We start from the raw sequence: 24,038 nt of genomic DNA on the forward strand, positions 1-24,038 counted from the left end.
CCTGCAGACTCGGAAGGCTGGCGGTGTGACCCAGGTAGTTTTTTCCTTGGCTGACCCAGGTAATTTTTTCCCGAGGTGACAAACACGGCGGGTTATATAACCGAGCTGAGCTAAGCAGTCCAGATGGCTGGCGGGCAGCCCGGTCGGCTTCGGCTTTGGAGGCTCTTGGGAATGCCTGCACTTGTAATAAAACGTGGGCTTGTTTTTAATTAGAACCATCGCTTAGTTCAGCGCCGAGACGCACAAGAGCAAGACCCGTGTAGAGGATTCAGGCCCCCAGATGCTTCGCTTTGATGGATGTTTTTTTGCTTTTAATCAAACTCGGGCATCGGTGTGAGCTCGGGGCTGAGATTTGTGCCGGGAGGAGGGAGGGGGAGGGCGAAGGGAAGCGCGCCGGGGCGGTAGCTCTGCCTGCAACGCCTGAGTTCAGCGTCGAACAGTAGGTTGGGAGGGAAGGAAGGAAGGAAGGAAGGAGCTGCCAGGGACCCTAGGCCACCCTCTTCCAAATGAACAGCCCTCGTTTGAATGACATAAACCAGCATTTCGCAGCAGGTTTCTGCTGCCCTGCCAAGTCTTTTGCTTTGGAAGCAAGGCGTATTTTTTCCCTCCCTTCCCCCTGCAGGGAGGTTTGCAGTGATGTGGGCTGGGAGAGATCTTACTCCTATCTATATCGTTCTGGCTCAGAGAGCAAGGAAGGTTATTTCTAGCCACAACACAGTGTAGTCTAGCTCTGAAAATCCTGCCTGTAGTATGAAAACCTGGCTCTCGGACAAAAATAGAACAGGGTTGATAAGGCAGAGCCAGAAACAAGGGCTGATTTCATCAAGGTTGCCAGGTGTCCTGCTTTTAACAAGGAAATATGCTTTTTTGTACATGAGCCTTCCTGCTCTGTGCTCTGCTGGCATCCTGCTGCTGGGCCGTGTCCCAACACAGCTCCTCTGCAGCGTGCCAAGCTCGCTCGGGTGTCAGGTGCAGAGGATCCTGCCCGGCGTGGCATGGGCCTGTGCTAATCCTTCTTTTTTACTCTCTCTTCCTTCCTTTCCCATTACCTGCTGTTGCAGGAGTCGGGTACGAGGGATCTTCCCCTCCCTAGGTGTGCCTGAACTGTCTGGAGGCTCCGACCCAGCTCTGGGCAATCCCGAGCCCACCGTGGGAGATAGGATAGCAGACCATAGGCTGCCCATCTTCATGAAGGCTGGTTTTAGCAGTACAATGGAGAAGACGAGGTAGAAATGCAATACTGGGCACATGAGCATAAAAGTGAGCAATAACGTGCCTGGCCAGGAGAGACGGACAGCCCCACAGACCGGCCTTCCTCAGAAGCCCCTGAAACTGCTTGTGTTCGACAGCAGTTTGAGGACGTGAGTGGGTAACTCGTGCTGTTTGCAATCAGGGACAATGTGCCATCCTTATTGTACTAAAATTAGGCTGCTATTTTATCACTTTCTTTTTCTCTTGAGTTGCTGTGAAATAATGGAGTATTTGGCAACAGAAACAGTAAAAACAAAGTAATGCCTTATCTTCTAAGCTGAATATGTGCTAAACAATTCTCAGAGGTTTTACTCGCTTGAAATCATTTTGAGTTTCCCAAGATCTCCATGTAAACCCTCCTGTAACTTACAGTGTCTCCACTGTAGTTCGTCAGAGCAGGGTTTTGTGTGCTACCACAGCTTTAGGGAACGCTGGAGTCGGTCTTCTCTGCTCTTTTCCTGAGAGCTCCCGAGCACTGTGCATCGTCCCAGAGGCTTTTTTGTCCAGGCATTTTCATAAGCCTTTTGCTCAGTGGTTGCTGCTTCTCAGGCTTTCAGCTCTTTGTGAATAATTTGGAATAAATTCTCTGGGGCTGAGCTTGACGCCCTTCAGTTTCCCTGATGCTCTGAAGGGGACGAGGACCTTAGGGTCTGGCCTGTGGGGAAGTGATCTGGTGCTTCGTTAGCGTCCAAGTGAGAGGCTCAGGGGAAAGACTTCCCAGCAGATGATCGGAGCACCCTATTGCAGGGGCACTGAACAGGTGGATGAAGGGCAGGGGTCCCAGCACCACGTTCCCCCTGCGGGGCTGAGCGAGCCCTGGTGCTGCGGCTGCTTGGTGGCTTGGGGGACTGCAGGCACCACCCTGCGCCGCGCCAATGTCTGCACCATGTACTTTGACCCAGGTCTTGTCTGAGCAAATCCGAGCTGGACGCCAGCCTGCATGCTGTTTTTTCCAACTATTTCCCCAGATCATTTAATAAGAAGTTCCAAAAATGTCTGCGGTTCTCCTCTCCGTGTCTTCAAAACCTGTCCTTGGGTGGCTGGCAAGCCAGCTGGACTACCAATTCTGAGCGAACATAATGAATTCTATTTATACATTTTTGGCCTCTTCGTCTTCTGAACTCAAAGTTGAAAAACTCGTTCATGGTTGTTTTGAGGATTTCTGAATATGAATCACAAGGAAATTGCATAACATTGCAGCATTTCCTTCTATTGCTCATGGCTTTACAAACACTGCGCTCCTCCAGGGAGACCAAGGAAATCTGGCAGGACTGGCCAATTTTGACAGTCGGTTTTAGTCTAAATACAAAGTCTAGGTTGAAGAGTAGGTCTCAGTACCAGTAAAAGGAGTGCAAGGAGGCATCTTCCAGGCCAGGACATGGGCTATGTAACTGAAATGATGGTTTCCTTCTCAAGTGGAGGTCCACCTGTCTGTGACTACAGAGCAGGACAGCTGACGTTGCTGTTGGTTAAGGATTTCTATAAATTTCGTCTACCTCTCGCCTCTGTGCCTCTGAGAAGCTAGACAGTTCTTTCATCTGGTTTTCGGCCATTTAGGCAGAATCTTGCTCCAATATTTGAACCTGACAGATTTGCCGGCTGTGCCCGCGCACTGTGCAGCCTCCGAGTGTTACGGCTTTGGTTGGGGCAGTTGGGATCTTAAGTGGAAACCTGTTTTGTGTCTGGAATGGAGTTGTGTTATAGAAACGATGTGTGCAAACATGCAATTGCCATATGAAAGCATAGTTAATTTATCACGGAGGATAATAGACATCATGGCCAAACCAGTGTGAAATCTGAAATGAGGAAATGAACATAAAATTACTCAACATCTCCTGTTCTTACTTCCCCTTCCAAACCCCATTTACTTCTTTTTTTCCCTTTCTTTGCCCACAAAAGTTTCACCCTAAACAACCTACAGGCAGGCAGTTGTTAGCTGTTGGCTCTTTGCATGCTCACATGTGCCTTTTTTGTAGGATCGGGTTGTAAAATCTGGAGAATTCGGTTCATAGAACCTAAAAGCCTCCGCTTTACTTATGGATCAGTCTCAGAATTTTTCAAAATTACATCGGAAAGGTGGCTTAAAGAGGCCTTGTTTAAGCCTCCAAATAGCCACGACTGCTGAAGTTAAGCAAGCAGTAGTTTCCACTAAGATAGAACCCAATTTTCTTCAGGATATTTGACCGTCTTCAGTATGAATTCAGAAGACTGAATTCAAGGCTTCCAGCAAATTCTGTATTAGGTTAATAAATATTTTTTCTATTACCATCACCTCTGAAACTTCGTGGTAAAGATAGTTTGGCTCTGAAGATATGATCAAATGGGAATAATTAGCGAGAGAATGACTTTTAAAGCGAGTGGAGCGCCGCAGGGTAGGGATTTGTCTCCAAGTTAGTCACTAGCCCCAGTTGGGTGAGTTTTATAACCGAATATTCCCACACGCGATACGCAGTGTGTTGGCCCTTCACCTCCGAGCAAATGCTTTTTGGTATAGCAAAAGGTTTTTTTATAAAATATAATGTTTGTTTTGGAAAAGGAAAGGACGTTACAGAGCTGGGGCTTGGTTACAGCTTCGATGTTGTAGGGTGGTGTCAGGGCATTCGCGCACTGGCAGTGGCAAAAGGGTTTGTCCTTATGGACCTAAAACCCTCAATGGGCAGTAAAGGCTTTGTCCTTAGCGAGATGGGTGGAGGACGGCGCTACCTCCTTGCTTTATGGCTGCACGGCTGACCTCTGCGTGAAATTTCCTTTATGCCGTGTGCACACTTGGCAGTTAATGGCACAAGCGTGTTGCGTTTCCGTGTCTGTCCACTCTCATTTTTAAAGAGCGGTGTCTGATGATTAACAACATCTCTATGGTTTCACATAACCAACTTGCAAGAACGGCTCTGCAGGCAGACACATCTTCTCCTGCGGCTGATGCGCTGCGTGCCCTAACTCGGAGATGGACAGCGGACGATGAAGCCGTGCTGGGAAGTGTGTCAGGAGCCAGAGCAGAGGGCTGACACCCGTGTGGACCCAGAAAAATAGAAAATATTTGATGCCCCAAGCACTGGAGCTGGTGCATGCTCAGCAAGGGCAGGTGGCTGGGCTGGGCAGAGCAGGATGCTGAGAGCAGGGGCCCTGGGGACAGTGACCTGGTGCAGCCGGTGGACGAAGCTGTGGGGTCTGAAGCTGCAGGGCTCCGAGTGCCAGCGGGGTCCCCAGGGAGGGCCGGGTGCTCTGCGAGCCTCTGGTGAGCTGAAATTAGCTGAACTCTGCCCACTCCTACAGCAGGTCCTCGGGGGTGGAAGCAGAGCTGGGGGGAAGCGTTATTAGAGAAAGCTGACTTCGTGGCCAGGGCTGCGAGGCTGTGCTGCTGGCGGGGGAGCCTGCTGTGTATTTCCTTCCCTCTTTTCACTTATTTTTATTTTCTTGATACAAACGCAGTTCCTGGAGGAAAGCTCCCTTGCTGACTGGCTGTGTTTGCTGCTGAATCATCCCCCAGTCTCCAGATGTGGGGCGATGCACTTTCCTCCTGCAAACAAAATCTCCACTTTGTCCTCCGCTGCGTAGCTGGGCCCCCTGGGAGTGGGAGAGGGAAGATGCTCCTTGGGAAACATCTCAGGAGGGGGGGACCAAGCAGAGTGGGGTCGGTCTATGACTGTACCCGGGTTTTGAGCCGATCTGTAGGATTTGTGGCTGCAGGGGCGCTCCCTGGGTCATGGACCCTGCGAGTGCCTGCCGCCCCCCGGCTGGTGCATGGCACCGAGGGGTAAAAATAAACCTGTGGGAGATATCTGAACAGAAAGCTGTCTGTAACGCTGACGGAGTTTCCTCATTCGGCTCGCCGTGCTGACTGGCACGTGCAGCTGGAGCGGGAGCTGCTCCCACCCGCACCGGCACCGCAGCGGTGGGGCTGCAGCCTCGGTGGGGCTGAGAGGCCGGGGAGCGCAGGAACCCTGTGGGGTTTTATTTAACTCTGAGGAGGACATCTGGTTAAGTGGCTTCACAGCAGGAGTATGGCACACAGCCTTTTGGGGGCTGCTTTGGGGCTGAGGGGCTGTTGGGTTGGAGCTGCTGCTGGGGCACCCGCAGCGAGCCGAGCGGTGCCGCGCTCAGCGCCTGTCCGGGCACCACCGGCACCGTTCCCGAGGGCAGGATCCTCTCTCTCATCTCTGCTTCTGCCGGGGCTGTGGGGCACGTCCTGGCCAGGACAGCCCCGCTGGGAGCTCCGGGGGCAGCTCGTGCATCCCCTGCCCTTGGCGTTCGTTCGTGCCCGGGTGCGAAGGGCCGGGAGCTGCCCGACGGCAGGGGAGGGCGATGTGTGGTGGCTGCTGCTGCCGTGTTGCTGTCAACATCGCCCGTGGAAACTTTCCTTCCCCGCTTGCTATTTCTGGCCGCAGCATGTGATTAAATCAGTTCCCCGAGCTTCGGTCCCTGTGGAAGGGGGCTCCCAGCTTTGTTCCCTGGGAGAGGAAGGGTGTGCACGCCCGTGGCTTTGTTTAACGGCCCACACAGGCTTTTTTTCCTGTTCTGATGGATGCTGCCACGCTCAGCTCCAGCTTGTGATGCTGACCGAGTGCCGTGTGTGTTTGTTTCAGCTCCAGGTTGATGAAGGATTTATTTTTTTTATTTGTTTTAACATCTTCATCTACTGAGCTAGAGAAATGCAACCTGTTTGGATCCGAAGGCTGATCTCCTTACAGCTTTTCATTATGCTAGGTTTTAAAATTGTGCTTAAACTGATTACAATAAACTGATTAAAACCTTCTGCTGTCATTTCCCCCTTTTTCTTGTAACCTACTGAAGCTCTGCTCTAACCTAAAGTAGCCAAGCTGTAATGGGGGCAGGGCAGGAGGAAGAGCACCGGTATCTGGAGGCAGGAGAGGCTTGGGCTGGAGTCACAGCATTGCCCGAGGGGGGCTCATCCTGCAGCATTTCTTGTCCTCCCTGAACTCATGTTTCTTCTCCTCTTACCCTTTGCCTCGTTTATTCACTGTAAGTGCATGTGAGTGGGGAGGGCTGCTCCTGGCCTGAGCAGCGCCTGCCAGATGTTGCTGCAGTGCTCCCGACACGAAGGGAAGGAGCTGCCTGCTTTGCTCCGAGGTTCGTATCCTTTACTTGTTGCAAGGAAGCGAGGAATGCCCATCTCTCTTTTCTTTTAAAGCCCGTTTAGTTTCCGTTCCCACCTATTCTGTCTTATTTGTCCTATTTTTGAGAATTTGTTTTAGCTGGGGCAGCCTGCTGCTGACGCCTGTGCTGGCCCTGGGACCTGGCTGGTGGGGCCGGGGCAGCTGCTCCCAAAGCTGCCACCAGCAGGGGCCACGAGGTGGGTCAGCGGTGCCTTCCCAGCTGCAGCCAGGTCTTCATAAGGCTTTCTTCTTGTATTTTCCAGGTCTACAACTCGAACAAGGACAACCAAAGCGAAGGCAGTAAGTACCCTTTGTAAGCAGGGCCCCCGAGAAGGGTCTGTGCCGTGCAGCTTGCAGCCCCGGCGGGGAGGCTGAGCTGCTGGTGGCGGTGACACCGGGATGGGGTGCAGGGTGATGGGGCTGGGCTTGGGGACTGCAGGGTGGCCCCGGGACAGAGCCACCCAGCTGGGGACGGGCACACAGGGGTCAGGGAAATGGGGCTGGGAGGCTCCCTCGCTCCCCAGGTGCCGGCATCCCTCGTGGCCGGTTCCCTTCATGAGCAAACGGTGCAGGGGGCAGTTGGAGTGACCAGCTGGCCGTGCTGGGCCAGAACCTGGAGAACAAACTTGCTTTTTTCAATGGGGAGCTGGAACATAACATAAGGACTACAGAGGTCCCACCGAGTCAGCGCTGTCACCAACAACCCTTGAAAAAACAGGCTGCGTTTATTGTAGTTCAGCCAGTCAAAGACTTGGGTTGAGAAGCGTGTGTTTCTCTCGGAGCAGTGGCAGCGAGTCCCAGCTCTCCTGCCCTTGGTTCCAAGCCCGTAGCTGGGCCGTGTCCCCGACCTGCGGTGCTCGGAGCCGATCCTTCCCCTGTCCCCAAGCCATCGGTCACGCAGGAGCCCGGCCCGCGCTGATGGCCAGTAAATAGCCCATTTTGTGCTGCCTCAGACAGGGCATTTTCATCTTGAGTAGAAGCATTTTTCTCACAATAATAGGTATAATTTGCAGGTAATTTTCCTTGTGCCCATTTCCAGCCCGTGCATGAAGCAGTCCCTCCCTGGTTTCTGCTCCCTGCGATGTGGTTTCCCCCCTCCACGCTGGTCCCCACCTTGTCCTCGTGGTGGAGGGGACCCGGGCGCTCCTCAGCCTGGGAGGGCGGCTCAGACCCTGCCCTGCCCGAACACGAAGCCTGCCTGGGACAGCTCAGAGTGTTCTCCATTTTACAGGGGACCAAAATAAGTTTTTTTAGGGACAGAGAACGGGACTTACTCAGCTCTGTCCTGGTCTGGCCATTAATTGCCACCGCTCCGCGTGTTCCCTGTGCCCGGCCCCTGGCTGTGCCAGGACAGCGTGTGCCGGTTTGGCTCGGCAGCTTTTAAAACAACCATTTTGTAAACTGCTCTGAGGGGCGATGCAAAAGCAGGGAAAACATTTGGGTTGGGGGCGGGGAGGAAGGATCGCTGAAGCAATTACTGCTTCTGAAAGAAGTGCTTGTCAAACTGTGACCTTTCCATCTCGGTGCTGTCAGCCAGCAATCCTCATGGGGCTGGTGACTTAGGCTGGAGTCATCCTGCAGGGTACTGGCGGCTCTTGGATAACTGGGAACAGCTCGAGTTGGATGCGTGCGTGGCTTTCCCAGGGTCATTGTGTTGTCTAATCCCGGTTTTCAGCTGCCAGGCTTGCAGCAGATCCCGTGTAGGGGCTCCTAAATGCCTGCTTAGGGTTTCCTTCGGCACAGGGCTGGCTGCTGCGGGCACAGAGGTTGTTTTCCTGGGTCAGTTTGGGACGGGTGTGTGTGCTGGAGGGGCATTGGCACTCCACAGGGTGCTGAGCTGGTGGCACTGCCATCAGCAGGAGGGCCCCGTGCCCAGCCGGGTGGCCCTGCGGGGTGTCCTTTGGCTGCTTGTGTTTCAGTGTCTTTTCCATGTCAATTTTCATCTTAAAAATGAGAGCGATCCCGATCTTGTGCTGGGGAGACCCTGCCCACCAGGGTGTGCTGGGACCCCGAAATGAAGGCTGCTTACGTAGCCATGCTGCTACGCGGTCTGGTGGCAATTATTTTCACATACGGCTCTCGCTGGGCTGCTGCTGGTATGTTCAGACATCTGACTCTGCTTTAGCACTCATTAAAACCATGTCTGTAGCGAGCTGCTTGCCTCACGAGCTACACTTCAGATTGATTCGGAGGCTGGCTTCGTGCCACGGAGCCCTTGATACAGGAGCTTCCTATAAGGACTTGAAATGAGTGTAATGATTGAATGGAGTCCGGATGCAATTCCTGACCCTGAAAACCTATATAACTCTGCTTCCTGCTCCTGCTTATGGCAGGCTGAAAGAGATTCAGAGCACTATCGCGAGGTCTGCTTTTTGGCCACTGTCTAATTTTACAGAGCTTTTGGATTTTACATCCTGCTGTGTGGCCAGATGGCCATCAGCCTGCCGGGTGATTTATCTTAATCTTCTTTGGGAGCTGGGAGGAAGCAGTGCAGAGTGCTGGGGGGAGCAGGTATCAGTGAACCGCTAGAGCTGGATGAATTTAGATGCACCGGTTCGCAAACCAGGAGGGCTTGCTCTGCTCTGCGGAAGCAAATCCTCTAGGCTGTTTGTGCATATTGCATGGCGAAGCACCAAAGAACTCCTTTCCCTTCTGCTCCCCACCCTTTTCCCCTCGTTTCATACCCACTTGGTTGCCCATCTAGCTCAGGACCCCATCAAAAGCCCTGGCAGCACCCTGCGGTCCTCCCCGTGGCTTGGCAGCTCTCTGCTGGCTTGAGACCTGAGCTAAGGCTGAAAACTTTCCTCTCTGGTCTTCACTCCTTATTTTCTCTCTCTCTCCGTGGCTCTGAACACCACAGTAGTCTTTGAAAGAATTCATGTCATCATCCTCATCACGGCACTCTGTTATCTGGCACGGACGTGTGCTGGGGTGTGCAGAAGAGCCCGTGCTGACCTTGCAGTGCCGTGACCGACGCGTACACAGCTGGAGCCAGCGAGGTTGCCTGAGGCTAAACAGAGCTGACTGTCTTCTTGCCCCCTTCCCGATGCTCTGATATGCCATATCAGCGTAAACTAGAAGAATTAATGGATTAAATAGAAATAATCTTGTAGGCAAAAATAGAACAGGATGAGACCAGCTCAGTAGCACTGGAAATGTGATGCCACAGGGAGGTCAGGTCAGTGCGTGTGCGTGCAGCTGTAGCACAGAGTGCAGCACCTTGCTGATGGACAAGGTTTCTGCTGGGCTGCACTGCAGTGCTGGTCCTGTGCGAGCAGCACGAGGTGTGCATCGTGGGCTGGAAGCTGGGTTTGGCATCCGTCCCCTGGGGAACGGGGGCCTGTAGGGACAGAAAAACCGCAGGAGGAAGGGCTGTAGGCTTGGCCCCCACAGCGTGTTTGGGTGCATGAGCAGAGGAAAATACTGCCTCTGCTGAGAAAAGCTGCCGTGAACCCACTGCCTCTAAGGACTGAGAGGCAGCTTTAGATATCTAGGCGGGGAATTAGGGCTGCCTGCCGTGAGGAGTGCAGATGGGCCGTGCTTCCCTGCGGCAGAGCTGGGAGTTTGCTCTTTGCTGCTGCCTTCCCTCTGTTGTTCCCCGGCCGCAGCTGATGGCAGGAGGCAGCTCCCCGAGGGTTTAAATCTGGCTGAGCGTGGGCTGGGGGCTCCTGGCCCTGCTGCCCACACCTGCCTGCATCTGCCTGGCTCCGGCGGTGGTGCCGAGTGGCAGCTCGGGGCTGCCCCTCGTTCTGCTGCCGGGGTGAGCGGGGCGAGCGTGGGGATCGGGAGCGCAGCAGATACAGATCTGCCTTTGATCTGTGCTGGTGTGGTACTGAATCATTGGGTAAATGAATGAGATAAAGAGAAGCTGCTTCTGTGAGAGGGGAAATCAAGCTTTTATGATGCTCATTAAAAGTTAAATTTAAGGATGAATAAAGGCACTTTGGATATTTAATCAGATATTATTTCTGGATATAACTACTGCAAATAAATCCCTGACCTTTCCTGATCCAGAGCTCAGCAACGAGTTGAAGAGCTTATTCATCTACTTGGGAGGATTATGCTCGGTCATTTCCATCCGGAGGGGCTGCTCCTGCTTCCCAGGGCTGCTATTACCGAGCACCACCGGGAGGTGCGGGCTGACCTCCTGCTCAGCCCCGGGCTCTGAGAGGGGCACGTGGCGAGGAGACCTGGTGCTTGTAAGGGTCTTGTGCTCAAATCCAAGCGTGCTGGGGACCGAGTGGAAACTGCTGGGATGGCTGGCACTTGAAGTGTGTGGTAGAGAGCCTGAAATGGCGAGCTGTGTTGGCTGGACAGCACCGCACAGGGACAGCAAAAGACCAGGGTTAGGGGCAGGACGGAGCCCGCGCTAGCGAGCCCTGCTGAGCTCTGCCCGCACAGTTTCCACCCCACAGTTGCTGGCTCCTCAAACACCCCCACGGCTGTGGATTTCGGTGATCTGGGGTGCTGCAGTGGTGTCTCGCTGTTCGGTGGTGCGTTAAGTTGTGCTGTGCCTGCAGCGCAGCGGGGAGCTGTGCTGGGGAGCCTCCAGGAGCACCCCGGAGCTCCGGGATGTTTGCACGTCCCGCGGCACGGGCAGCCTCCTGCATGAGCACTTATGTTGGCTCGGCGCTCCGGTGTGCTTGCCCAGAAAAATACAATAGAGCTGTTTCACTGTCTCAGGTTTTTGTGCCATTCATCAGGCCAGTAACGATACCGGCAGAGAACCCGAAAGCAGTGATTAGGAAGGGGTGGCACCATGCAAGCCAGCGGCAGCCAGCGAGCTGGCAGCTCCTTGTGAACCAGCACTGAATCCGTGCTCCAGTCGATGGTGTGAGCGGGGAGACCAGCAGGAATAAAATCACTTGTGCCCTGCCGTGAGGACACTGCCAGCCCCGGGCTCTCCTCTGGGCTCCAAGCTGTGCTGTCGCGTCTCTTCCAGCACGACGTCCCCTCGTGTCCAGCTCACGGGGAGTGGGAGCCCCGCTGGGATCCCCAACCCTCCGAGGGGCTTCTGCCCAGCACAGGGTTGCCCAGACCATTGTCTAGGGGGAAGTAATTTTTCGTGACAAATTGCTGCCTGTGGGCGGTGTTTTCCACGTAGCACTGGAGAGCTGACTAGGGTAAATCTCCTTCCAGCAGGTATTTGTATCCGTGTATTAGTAACCCCTTAAAATTGAATGAGAAGACCTGCAACGGCATGAGTTAATTGGGTTTTACATCACATTAACATGGATCTTTTAGATCTGACTCTCAGGCAGAGTGAGCTGCCTTCCATACATCCTAATTTGTCCTAAATAAATGTTTCACTTGTGCTAATGAAAGAAGCGCAGGGACCGGCCGGCCCAGGACTCTTCTCTGCTCCCCTGGGACAGGTCCCCTGCTGCTGGGCACAGAGGAGCAAAATCTGGTTTTGGACAGAGCAAAATCTGTTCCCATCGCCCAGCACCTATTGCTCTTCCCCATGCCATCCGTTCCTTCTGTTTTTACCATTCCTTTGCCGTTCTTTTGACTTCTGCACTCAATTTGCCTCTGCAGAAAGCTATTGCTGCTCGCATCTACCTCCTCCTCTCTTTCACCTTTCTTCCCCAGTTCTTTTGAGCTCTCTCTTCCTTTTACTGGCACTTTTCCGTGCTCTAGCCTGCCATACGGTTTGTCCCTGAAAAAACTCTCATCTGCACAAAAACGCCTCAGAAGCTGCAGCAAGAAATCCAGCCCCCGCGGTGCCCCTGCCCTGCTCCAGGCAGCGTGGGAGGGAGCTCCAAACCCCAACCCCAACCCCAACCCATCCCGCAGGCTGTCCCGGTGTGCCGTGGTGGAGCTGGCCTCGAGGTGCAGCCACCTCTGCGGCAGGTCGGCGGTTCGGTTAGCGGGGTGGACAGTTCAGAGGATTTGTAGGAATTACGTGGCTCTGAGCTGAAGCCGGCTGATTTGTGTGCTGCTTTCAAGGATTTGTCATGTCAAAAATATGATTCCGCTTTTTTTTTTTTTTTTCCCAAGCAACCTGGTGTTTCCAGACAAAGGTCTCCTCAGGATAGCTCACCTTGGTCCTAAATTAATATTTTGACCAGCTGTAGACATAAATCTCCAGCCTAGCTGGGGCAGTGCTGCTCGGCAGGCTGCGGGAGGTGCAGGGTCAGAACAGGAGGCAGCTGAGGGGTTACACCTGGTGCAACTGCTGTCCCCGTGCCTCTCCTCCCCGATCCCCCTTTCCTTCCTCCCCCTGTTGGCGTGGTGATGTGGCAGCGATGGCTGTGAGGCCGTCCCTTGGCTAGGAGTTGATCACTTCTCTCTTCTCTTCCCTTCCAGCCGCCCAGTTGGACAACATCGGCTTCAGCATCATCAAGAAATGCATACACGCTGTTGAAACAAGAGGTAGAGCCGCTCACCAGATGGTCTTGTTTGGGGGAAGGCCTTGCAGCTGCTCGTAGCACAGCGACTGCTTACCTGCTCTTTTCATGACCAGCAATGATTCATTAACCCCCAGGATCCCACACCTGATAATGGCTCAATAGCCCCCCAGGAGCAGTTAACAAGCAGCAGGGATGGGGCTGAGTCGGGGAGCTCTGCACCGCAGTGGGGTGGAGGGAGAGGAGGGAGCTGCAGGCATCCCCGGAGCGTGCCCTCGTGAGCTGCCAGCACAAAGCCTGTCCTCTCCTGTGGGGCAGCAGGCGTGCGTTTCAGCCCTTCCCCTCGCACAGGCTGGGTGCACACCTCCTGTCGGCTCAGGAGGGTCCCGAAGTGGCAGCAGTTCTGTCAGCATTCCTGCAGTGGGGGCTGCATGCTTCTGTAACTGTCTGCAACTTTCTGTAACGTTCAGGCCAAGTTTTAGAAGCCGTGTGAGAGCAAATAAATTAAAAAACAACCCCAATCCACAAAAGGAAACAAAGGGGGAGATGAGTCCAAACAAAGCGAACGCAGTTATGAAGGAAAATTCGGAGAGCTTCAGCCTGTGGGGTTCGGCAACCCCGTCTGAGGTGCTTTGGGGAAAGAGGGCATCCATCACCGAGTCCTTTGGATGCTGTAGCAAGTAGTTTGGCTCAAGGTCTTTTTCCAGGCCACGTGTGAAGAACATGTAAATGTCTTAAACCTCAACCTGAAGAACTTGGCACAGTAATTTTTTCCCAAACTGCCTCTCTGTTACATGTTGAGTGCAGATCCTTCGTGGTGCAACCGTGCTCCCTCACTGTTACGGGGTGGTGGCAAGGTGGCCTCGGGTCTTTGATTCCTGAGCTAACTGGGGCATTACTTTTAATCAGTACATGAAAGTCCTAACATCAAAACCCATTTTTTCCCTCTTCTGTAATTTTGTGTGTAGTTGATGAGAGGGTTTAATTATTGTTGCTATTAGGGAAGCTGGAGAAATGAAAGAAATGTTAGTAGCTCTTTTGACATTCTCCTAATAAACTCTTTATTTCTTCCAGGGATCAATGAGCAAGGGCTCTACCGAATCGTCGGAGTAAACTCTAGAGTTCAAAAGCTGTTGAGCATATTAATGGGTAAGTGTCTCGTGTTTTGTTCAAGGCGAGTAGCCTGCTGCTTTGAAGTTTTGCAAATCAAGAACAGAGGCTCTTGGCTGGGTACCTAATCGTGGTGACTGTGCTCTTAGGACCACATGCTGTTAGAGGCCGGGAGGTCCCAGGGCACCACTGGCAGGTTACAAAGGTAGGACTCACGCAGGACATGGCTCTGAAAGGTCTGGTGCAGTCACTGGTGTCCCGCTCACATGCACTACGAATTTTGGCAGCCTTCCCTAATGCAACTAAAATCTTCAAAGAAATAACTGAAAGCTTTGGTTTTTGATCTCATACCTGCCACATTGTTCCCAGAATATTTTAAAATTGTTTTCTCTTCTGTTTTGCATGCTGCCTGTGGCTCTTCTGACTTTCCCCTTGGACCTTCCCGTGCCTGTTCTAACACGGTCTTGCACAGGCATTTCAAGCATGCGATCCCCTCGTGCCTGAGGCATTGGGTCCTGCGGGTCTGGGTGCTGGGGAGGAGGGAAGGTGTCAGGTCACACCGTGGCAGAGCTTCGTGTTGGCATGGCCCTGGTGTGCAGCCGTTCTCAGAAACCTCTCCCTGCCCCTGAGCTGCTCCGATGGCACGAGAGAGGCCGCAGGGCCTTTGAGCTCTGACCCAGCATCCCCCCAGGCCTCTGCTGAGCACAAAATATGTAGGAGCAAACGGGTCTTGTGGCTGTCAGCAAGCTGTCGGTCATCCCTGGTGCAGGGTAGGTCTGGGGCTGCTTTGGCTAACGGTTCCTGGCGTGTCCTTGTCGTGGTGCCTGGTTTCCATCACCCCGGGACCCTGCAGAGCTCTTCGTTGGGTTGTGCTTGTGGGTCTGCAGTGCAGAATTTGTAGCCTGACTCCCAGCCCAGCGTCTGCGTTAACTGTAGCCTAGTGGGTGCACTTCAAAAGAAATGTGAGTCGTTCCCTCTCCTGGCTCTGTTTTTTCACCACCTTTCCAGGCTTTGGCCTGTGCAGGAGAACCACCCGTGCTCCTTAGGCCCTTGTGTGCGAGCAGTGCTGGTGCTGAAGTTATGGCTCTGTGTGACCGAGCCAGTGGTTTCGTCCTCAGCACTAGCAGGGGGCATTCGCATCCCCCAGCTGCAGCCCTGGGGGAATTTGTGCATTTAGGCACGGATGAGGCACATCTGAGCAAACACACACTCGAGCTGGAGCAGCAGCAGCTGCGCTTCTCCAGTCCTGCCTCCTGCTTCGTAGGCTTGGCAGAACCATGTATGAAATAGGTGCAGTAACGAGGAAATAAACGCCTGATAATTTGTTAACAGCCTTAGGAATGCATTTGGTGCTTGCTGGGACAAATGCGTGACATTTGTGGTCTTCTTCCTCTTTTTGTTTGCTTAGTGTCCTTCCTTTGCAAAGTAACTTCTGTTTCCTTGCTTTCACAAAATGCCAGTGCTCCTCTCTCTGTGTTTTTCTCCTCGCAAAAAGTTTTAATCCGTTGTGTTTCACTTTCAGTATCTTTCCTTCTCGTCTTCCAACTCCTGTTTCTTTTCCCATCATTAAAGTGTTCGCTGAGCAAAGCCCCTGGTGGCTGTAGCAGTTGTCAGCACTAACCTATCCAAAATTGATAATCCAGCGAGACCATTAGGAAACAGAAGGGTAAGGCTCTAAATCACAGTCCCTGGCTCCTGCCTGACGCACGGGGACATGTCTGCATCAGTTACGCTCTGGCATTTGGAAAGTTAGCTGCAGTCACAAGAGCTAGCGACTGCCTCTTTTTCTTCTATTAGTAGAAGTTTGGCATAGGCTCTGGAGCATGTGAATATGTCCTGCTAGCCACGCCAGTACAGCAGATAAGCCACGGCACACACATTTGGCACTATTGCGTTAGAGCATCACTTAAAGAGCATTGCTGCCCACTGATAAAAATAGGCTGGGGGCCGGGTGCCCGTAATGTGGGCAGGTCTGACCTGCCAGGTCCTCTGCTCGTGGCTCTCACGCTGGTGTGCAACCTCTCCAGGGCCAGCAGAGCACCTCGACCTGTTTTCTTCTCACACGGGCATAATTCACCCCATGGGTCGCAGCCTCGCGGCTGTGTGGGTTCTGCTTGGAGGCTGTGGGCTGTGACAGATGGCAAAAATTGCTTGGTTTAAGAGCTCTCCGGAGCTGGGAGGGATTCAGAATTTTGGACCCCGTCCAGCATCCATTATCTGCTCAGCGACTGAAGCCACTCAGCTGTCGACCTCGTGTCTCATAAGGCGGTGATATATAGGCAGTGGTTTCTCTTTGTCCCGGCGTGTCTTCGTTAGCTGGCGGTGCTGGAGGGCTGACGAGAGGTGGGTGCGTGCCCGGTGGGTGTCCGAAGTGCCATCCTTTTTGGGGATGTCCCCTGCTATCAGTCCCTGGGACTCTTTGCAAACCCAGGTCTCCCTGTCTTTCTCCGAATCACCAGCAATTAAATCACCTTCACACAGTGGCAGCCCTCAGGTGGTCTGTAAAGCAAGTGTCACACTGAGGCGCATCAGCTGTCATCCTCCTTTTGTTCTCTCCTGTCCCTCGAGGAGTTGAAGGCAGCGGCACCGCTCTGCGTAAACGCTCGTGTTTGCCTCAAGCCCACGTGAACTGTGAAGCCAAATTTTGCTTGCAACTTCGGGTTTCCCTTATATTTAGAAATGAATGTGGGCAGCGTTAGCGATTCACATACAGTTTAAATGGCAAAAGGATCAGGTTTCAGCGAGCAGCGGCTGATGTAAGCGACACTGCCCTTGGCACGAGGCGTTTTGCAGGAGGTCAGCACGGCGCTGGGCTGAGCCGTGGCGCGGAGGCGCTGCGGGGTGAGCTGCAGCATGGCTCGGGGGCTTGGGCAAAGCTCTTGGTCCTCGCTGAGACCCGGGGGAATCGGGGAGGTGTGCGTCCCACCGGGAGCTGCGAGACGCAGGGCAGCTGTGGCGGGGTGAGCTGCCTTTCTCCAACCTTCACCGTCACCATCTGCTGTCAAACTGAGGACAAAACCCAGCAAATAAATAAAGTTTGTCAGTTGGAGCTCCCGTGGACGGGTTTATGGCTGAAGTGTGGGCGCACGGGACAGCAGCTCCCAGCACGCAGAGCTGCTGCTGTGACTCGGCGCTAGGATAAGCGGAGCGTGACGGCGTCTGGCCTGGCCTCCTCGCTGCTCCCAGTGTGCAGCAGCACGGGGTGGTGAGTGAGGCTTCTGACAGGTCGTAGCTGCTGGGATCAAGGGGGTCCTACGGCTGTTTTGGAAACCTCTCCAGCCATCCAAGTGTGGGTGAGAATTACGGCTGGGTGATGAGGTTGTGCTCCAGGCAGTTCCTCTTGCCATGGAGAAATTGGTGAGGAATTGAAACCAGCTGTCCTAAGGCAGCAGCTTTCTCCATCCCCTGGAAACAGATGAAGAAATTCCTTAAAAACGGGCTCCAGGCAGGGACAGGGCTCAATGGGGTGCTTTTGGAGCTGGGGCCATTGGGGGTGGCTGCTGTGGCGGGTGGCCCTTCCAGCCAGACTCTGCTGGAATAAAGGCTTAGGGAAGTTATTTTTTCACTTTCTTTAGCTTTATCCTTTTCTGTATCTGCTAAGAGACATCAGATTAGTAATTTACAGCAATAAGCAACTCCAGGGTTAAAACTGAATTTGGCCTGTTGGGTGTTTTATGGGCACTATTTCACATTTATACCAGCTCATGTGGAAATCTCCTTTTGTAGAGCCAGCAGTTAGCTTCTGGTGCTGGCCGCATCCATCTCTAGCTTGGGAGACAGATGCTGCATGTGTAACCCACGGAGCTAACTGTTGCCGACTCATAAACCTGAGGGTGAGGGAGGACTGATTATCAGCCCTGAGCCTTTGCACGAGACCAACCACAGAATTTCACCCACTGTTTCGTGAATCATGTTTGGAAACTCCTGGATGAGTTTTTCAAAAGACATCCTGTGTTGAGTTGTTTGCTCAACTTCAGCGAAGACCTTGCTATTAGAAAGTTGTGGTTTTTTGGTTTTATTTTTTATTTTGTTTCCCGATACCAGGCTTATCTTTAATCTGTTAAAATTGCTTCCTTAAAAAGGTAGTACAATGGGAAGTTGCCTTGGCATTGACGAGGAAGGATAGTATTCATTTGTGTGATTAATGTGAGACACGTGACCTTAGTGTGAATATACATTTCTTAAATGTTTACTTTTCAAGTGCTCCTCTTGATGCTTTTTTTAATTAAAATAAACCCTTTGCCCTGAGGGAAATCCTAACTCTTATTCAGTGCATTCTTTTAATTAGTTTTAAAATTACACTATGTTTACCTATTGCTTTAAAATTCAAAAGCACATTATACGTGTCTGTGAAGAGAAAAATACCCACTGAGCTGAAGCCATGGGACCAGATGGTGCTGGCGGCTGTATCCAGCATCAGCGCTTGGCCTCGGTAGCAGTATTTGTAGTGCCTCCCTGCCTCCTGCTCAGTCTCTGACGGGAGGTTTTGTGGTTTCATATCACGGAAAGGGCCTGCTCTTTGTTTCTCCTGAGGTCTGGAGAGGTTTCCCAGTGCTCTTGGTGGGAGTAGGCTCCTGCCGTGCGTGTTTCTGGGTCCTGCTCGCCTGGAGCTGCGTGCTTGCAGCCAAGACCTCCAGGGCTGCGAGGTGCAGGGCTGTGTTAGCAAAGAGAATTCATGAGGCAGCATCAAAGCAGGGCGGAAATGAGGCGTTTATGCCTATGGATGTAACGTGTTCGCGTCCTGCTCCTGCCTCCTTCAGGTTTTCAGTCTCGATACCCTGAGCCTTCACGTGTGTGTGCGAGATCCCCGTGGCCGGGCCTGTTGGTGCAGACCTCGTGGTGATTTCTGAGCTGACTGTGTCCAGTCATCAGCAAAGACTCCGGACCAGTGTCACCCCTCGCTGTGGTGCTTCCCACTGGTCGCCGAGCAGCCACCGAGCGTGGCCGCTGGGGCTACCACAGCCCGTGGAGCCTGGGCCCGGCCGTGGGTGGAGGTGCCGGAGAAGGGAGCGGTCGCTGCTCTCCTACAGGCTCGCTCATTGTCAGAGCACTAAGGTGTTTTCTCAGAAATCAGTAAAAATAGTGCCTTATTGATCTCGCTCTGGAACTTTGTGCAAACAAGTCTGGCTTCCTGATCTGGTTTGGTGGTTTGCAAAAAACAGGGAGAAGCAGAAAAGCGCAGATTCCTGCGAGCAGACTTTCCACAGCGGTTGGTTCAGGTCGGCGTTTGGAAAGAACACGCTGTTAGGCCAGAGCCTCATATTTACACCGTGCGGAGCAGCTGCACGTTTTTTTGATTTCTTTAAAGGAATTTTAAAAAGGGGAGATAGGAGGGGAAAAATGCAGAAAGGAAGGAAAGGCCCCGGAGGAGATGGAGAAAAGAATGCTGCAGTATTCGACAATAAAAATAGAGACGCTCCGGAGGCTCCCTCCGAGCAGAGGGAGGCCCAGAACAGCCTCGTGCTGCCAAGAGCAGCCGTCACTCTGGAAGCACGGACACGCTCCTCTGCAGAGGCTGGGGCAGCCCATCCTGCAGCCTGCCGGGGGCTGCTGGCACTGCTCCCAGCCCCACTGGGGCACCGGTGGCGTTACAGGTCCGCCGTGCCCTGCAGGGCTGGGTAAAGGTGCGAGGGTGTGCACGGCTGGTGAGATGGAGGTGAAACCTCCTGACTGACCCGGTTTTGTGGGCAGGGAGCTTGGCTTCCAGTCAGTCCTCCTTAAAGAAGGAGGAATAAAAAGAGACCACTTCTGGTCCTGGCTCGTGGGGATGTGTGGTTCACCAGCTCCAAGGCTGGGGGTGCAGAGCTGCCAGCGGTGCTGTCGGGCAGTAGGTGCTGGTTCGTGGATGCTGGAGGGCTCGGCAGGCTGGGATGCAGCATCTGCTTGGCCTCGGCTGGAGGTGGCCTCAGGGAGCTGCTGGGACCAGCTGAGCATTGCCAACATCAGCATCCCGTAACGTAGCTCCTGCCTCTCTTGGGTATCCTTTGCTGCTGCTTGTCAAAGCCGAAGCTATCACACGGAACTAGTTATGGCCAGGAAACATTTTGTCATCCATTCATGTTTTCATCTAACACAGCTGTGGAGGGCTGGGAATTCAAACTGCAGAGGCAGGCTGAGCGAGGCAGCAGCTCAGCTCAGCCCTCTCCTCGGCTCAGTGGCAGAAACAAGGATCTGAGAAGTGTCCCTGCAGGGCGGCGATGCCGCGGTGCGTGCCCATCACCTGTAGCTCAGAGTCCTTCCTCACAAGCACTAGGAGGCTTTTTGCAGGCTGAGCTGGTGGCTGGGTCTCTGCAGTGCTGTGGTGCTTGGTGATGTTGGTGGAGGCGGCTCGAGGGTCGCTCCCTGTCGGTGCCGGGCTCTCCTCGCAGCAGGGAGATGCCGCCGGGCCTGCGGGCAGCTGTGGGGTGGAGGAGGGTGAATCAGGTGCTGGAAAAAAACAAAGATGGCAAGAAACAGCCTGCTGCTGCCGAGAGGATGCAGGAGCAGAATAGGATGACATCAAGAGGCCAGAGGTGAATAAACAAACCGCAGCGCAGCGCTGCCGCGCCCAGCCCCGGCTGCTGCCGCCCTACCCCGCGCAGACCGGCCGGGTGTCTCCGTGCTCTCCCTGCTAACACCACCACAATAATGAGGCCTGGCTGCTCCCCACGTACCTCGGGGGTGGCATGAGAGCACCCCAGGGGCTGCGGACGAGGCGATGGGAGCATCCCAAGCCCCAGAGCACCCGGGCAGCAGCCGTGCCAAGGCGCTGCGTGCGGCCGCCCCGCTGCCTCCTCCCCGTCCAAATGAAAGGCAGCTGTGAATCCACACTGCAGGCGTGTGGCTCGGCCTTCCACAGCCTCCCTGCCACTTCCAGGAGCTCTCCTCGGGCAGGAGAACAAACTTAGCCCCTGCCCCTGCCCACCGGTACCTGTCCTTGCCACCCGCTCTGTCCCACTGGGGCCCAGGAGCCTCACCGCCACCCTAAAGGCCGTGCCACCACCATTGCTGCTGCTGCGTGCCCGTGTCCATGCAGGCTGTAGCGATGCCTCGCACCTCACTCGAGGCTGTGACTTTTCTGCTGAGTCCTGGGGTGATCTGTGGTTGTCTTGGTCTGTGTCGTGTTTGTGCACTGCTGTCACTGCTGTCATTGACCACCCCAGCCTCCTGCACCCTGTTCGGTGTCACGCTTTCAGTCCAACTGCCAGGCTCGTTGCTCATGGTTGATGTTTTGTTTTTCTTTTCTTTTTTTTTCCTGTTTTTTTGTTTTGTCTCATGCAAGTGAGTGTGTCCCGTCTCTGGTGACGAATTCTGCTTCCTAGCAGAAGTGTCTGCTGGGGAACAGCTTGTGGTCACTGGGGTTTGGAATAGCTAAGAAAATGCGACGTGATGATCTTCCCACACAGCTGGCTCTATTCTGCTGGTGCTGGAGTGGTATGAGCTGGTATTATCATCACTTTGGTTCACTGTTTTTCTTTTTTTCTTTTTCCTTAGATCCAAAAACAGCCACTGAAACAGAAACCGAGATCTGTGCAGAATGGGAGATAAAGACCATTACTAGTGCACTGAAAACTTACCTGAGGTAAGGCAGAAAAGGCTCGTCTGTCGTGAGGCTTCAGGACAAACTCAGCAATGATCTGGGACGTTACTGCCTACTATTGCTGATACTTAACAAAAACACTTTAATATAAATGAAAGAGAAACTGCTGCTAGAGAATTTATTCTGGCTTTTTCCTTGACCCTCCAGCATGTTTGAGTAGGATGTGGGGAATACGTTGAGCTCTCTGGAAAATGCATATATCATACAGACGTAATTAAAAAAGCTCATTCTTGCGTGCCCTGCCTTGATTTCAGCTTCTGCTGAAGCTTTTCGCAGTAGGCTTCTGCCTAATGAGTGTGTGGCAGAAAGTGAGCACCGCGCTCCTGTAAGGAGCAGTTGTTACAGAACTGGGTGCTTAGCTTCGTTTCAGTAATAATTTCTGTATGAAAGCCGATGCCATTATCATTGTGGGTTATCTTCCAAAAATGTTAGTTTGTTGGCAGCAGTCAGCATTTCATTATCCACAACATGCTTCTACCTGTCGCGACTGCAGGTTTTTGCTTTCTGTTGTTCTGTGTTGGTTTGGTTTTCTTTTTTGAGATGCAGAGAACAAGAGAGAAGCTAAATCCAATTAGAGTGATGAGTATAATTAGCTTGGTGGATCTCAGCCTAGAAAATCACAAAACACTACATAATTTTGCTTGATTGGCAACCTTTGTTCCAGTGTTTGAACTGTTTGCAAAGCACTGAAGAACGTCGCCAGCACCAAGATGTCCCACTGAAAGGATGTGCAAGGGGAGGGGAGAATTGGAAATATAATGGGAACAGCGACTGTTAAAGTTTTATGACTAGGCTTGTTTCTCTTTTTAATTTATTTTTAAACTTACTTGGAAATCATGGGCTCGCTGTTGCACTAAAACTCTGTGTTACAGTGTTAGTGAAGAACAGCCAAAATTAAAAACGAAGTTGGTATGGTACTGAAAAGGGAGGAAGAATAAACCGAGGGTACTTTAGCAGGTCTTAAGCCTTCTGATGAAAGGAATTTATTGGAGTTGCTATTGCTTAGTTCTGCTCTTTAAAAAGAGAGCTGACTTTATGGTAACAGCAAAGCTTTATTTCTGCAATTTTGCGATTGTGTTGCTCAGCTGTGTTTTGTCTGTGTTACCTTTTTATCTTCCAGAATGCTTCCGGGGCCACTCATGATGTACCAGTTTCAAAGAAGCTTCATCAAAGCAGCAAGTGAGTTTGTTGATGTTGATGGCATCAGTCTGAAGGAGGAACAGAATTTGCAAGCAGCTGAGCATAACCTCTACCCTGCTGCTCCCCCACTGAACCCTTGTTCTTAAATCCTGGAGAGCAGACTAAGGATGGAGACGCAAGGGGCAGGGTGTTGTTTGGGACTTACTGGGTACAAAGGGAATGCACGGTGCGGGGCTAGGGGAGAGCTGGCTGATGGCACTAACTGGTGCTGCAGTTATTTCTTTCTCTGACCATCAGCTGCCAAAATGAGCGAGGCCGTTGTTCAAACAACACCTCCGGTGCTTTGGTTAGATCAGTTGTGGTTCAGATGTCTGTGCTGCTTTCCTTTGCTCTAGGAGGATGCTTTAATATGGGAGCAGATAATTGTCGGGTAGCAGCTCTGTGCTGCTACAGCCTGGTGCACACAGGTGAGGACTGGTGGGTTAGGAGGCTCCCATGGGTGGTGGTCACATCGGTGGTGGCCTCCTGAAGAGGGGTCAGGGCAGGGGACTCCTCGGTGGATCCTGTTTTTAGGCCGTTGGGGCATGTCTGCCAGCACCTGCAGATCCAACCAGCCTGCTGAGACCAGATGCTAAAATCTTTCCGGGCGTTGTGCTGAGCACATTCTTACGGTGCTTGGAAACACATTGGATGAGAATGTGCTGATGCTTCCCATTGTTGAAACTGGAGGAACACTCTGGTTACAGCCAGCCCATTTCCTGATCACAACTGGCTTTTCATATGGCTGGCATCTGCTCTCAGCTCATTGTTTCAGCCCATTAGTTTCTTCCTTTCTCAAACAACTGATTGGAGTTGGTAAAGAGAAAAAACACTGTGGAGAATACCCGCAGCGTGCCTGGGTGTAGGTTGGAGTTAGGGAGTGGGAGCCTCGGGTCTCTGGGATGTCTGTCAGTGTTGCTCTCTGGGCCAGCATGCCTTTTTCTATAATAACCCCTCTGATGCAGGGATAAATCATCTTCTATTTCCAATGCAGAACTGGAGAATCAGGAATCCAGGGTGTCAGAGATCCACAGCCTTGTTCATCGGCTCCCGGAGAAAAACAGGCAGATGCTGCACTTGCTCATGAACCACTTGGCAAAGTATGTATATGACTGATATGTTTTTCTCTCCATTTTCCACTTCCTCTGAAAGTTAATAGTGGTAAAAAAAGTTTCCTTGTGTGTGTGTGTGTGTGTGTGTGTGTTTGGTGTTGAGTCATATCTGGTTTACGAGTAAATGGAAACCTGTGTGTGCGTGAGATGGGGATCGGTACCCGGGGCAGCGTAGGTGGCAGGGGCGCTGGGCTGTCCCGCTGACCTACATCACCGCGGGGCCGTGCGGGTGCTGGTGGCGTGTTGGTGGGCTCGACTGCCGGGGTGAAGCTCCTCGCTGGGGTTCAGATCAAGCCTGGTGTTAAAGGACTGGAAGTTATTTCTTGGCAGCGATAGGTACTGC

The 24,038-nt window shown here is 52.9% G+C and overlaps 1 protein-coding gene across 2 annotated transcripts in view; it reads left to right on the top strand.

The window, feature by feature from the left end:
• The window catches only part of ARHGAP26 (Rho GTPase activating protein 26), a 119,481-nt gene that overhangs the window by 40,575 nt on the left and 54,868 nt on the right, over positions 1–24,038 (top strand). For both annotated transcript variants that reach the window (XM_032197243.1, XM_032197244.1), the window contains exons 12-17: positions 6,629–6,665; positions 12,675–12,740; positions 13,790–13,864; positions 21,299–21,386; positions 22,525–22,583; positions 23,578–23,683. In XM_032197243.1, the coding sequence (XP_032053134.1) occupies positions 6,629–6,665; positions 12,675–12,740; positions 13,790–13,864; positions 21,299–21,386; positions 22,525–22,583; positions 23,578–23,683 (431 nt within the window). The remainder of the gene's footprint in view (positions 1–6,628; positions 6,666–12,674; positions 12,741–13,789; positions 13,865–21,298; positions 21,387–22,524; positions 22,584–23,577; positions 23,684–24,038) is intronic.

This window comes from Aythya fuligula, chromosome 14, assembly GCF_009819795.1.
Source record: "Aythya fuligula isolate bAytFul2 chromosome 14, bAytFul2.pri, whole genome shotgun sequence".
Taxonomy (NCBI): Eukaryota; Metazoa; Chordata; class Aves; order Anseriformes; family Anatidae; genus Aythya; species Aythya fuligula.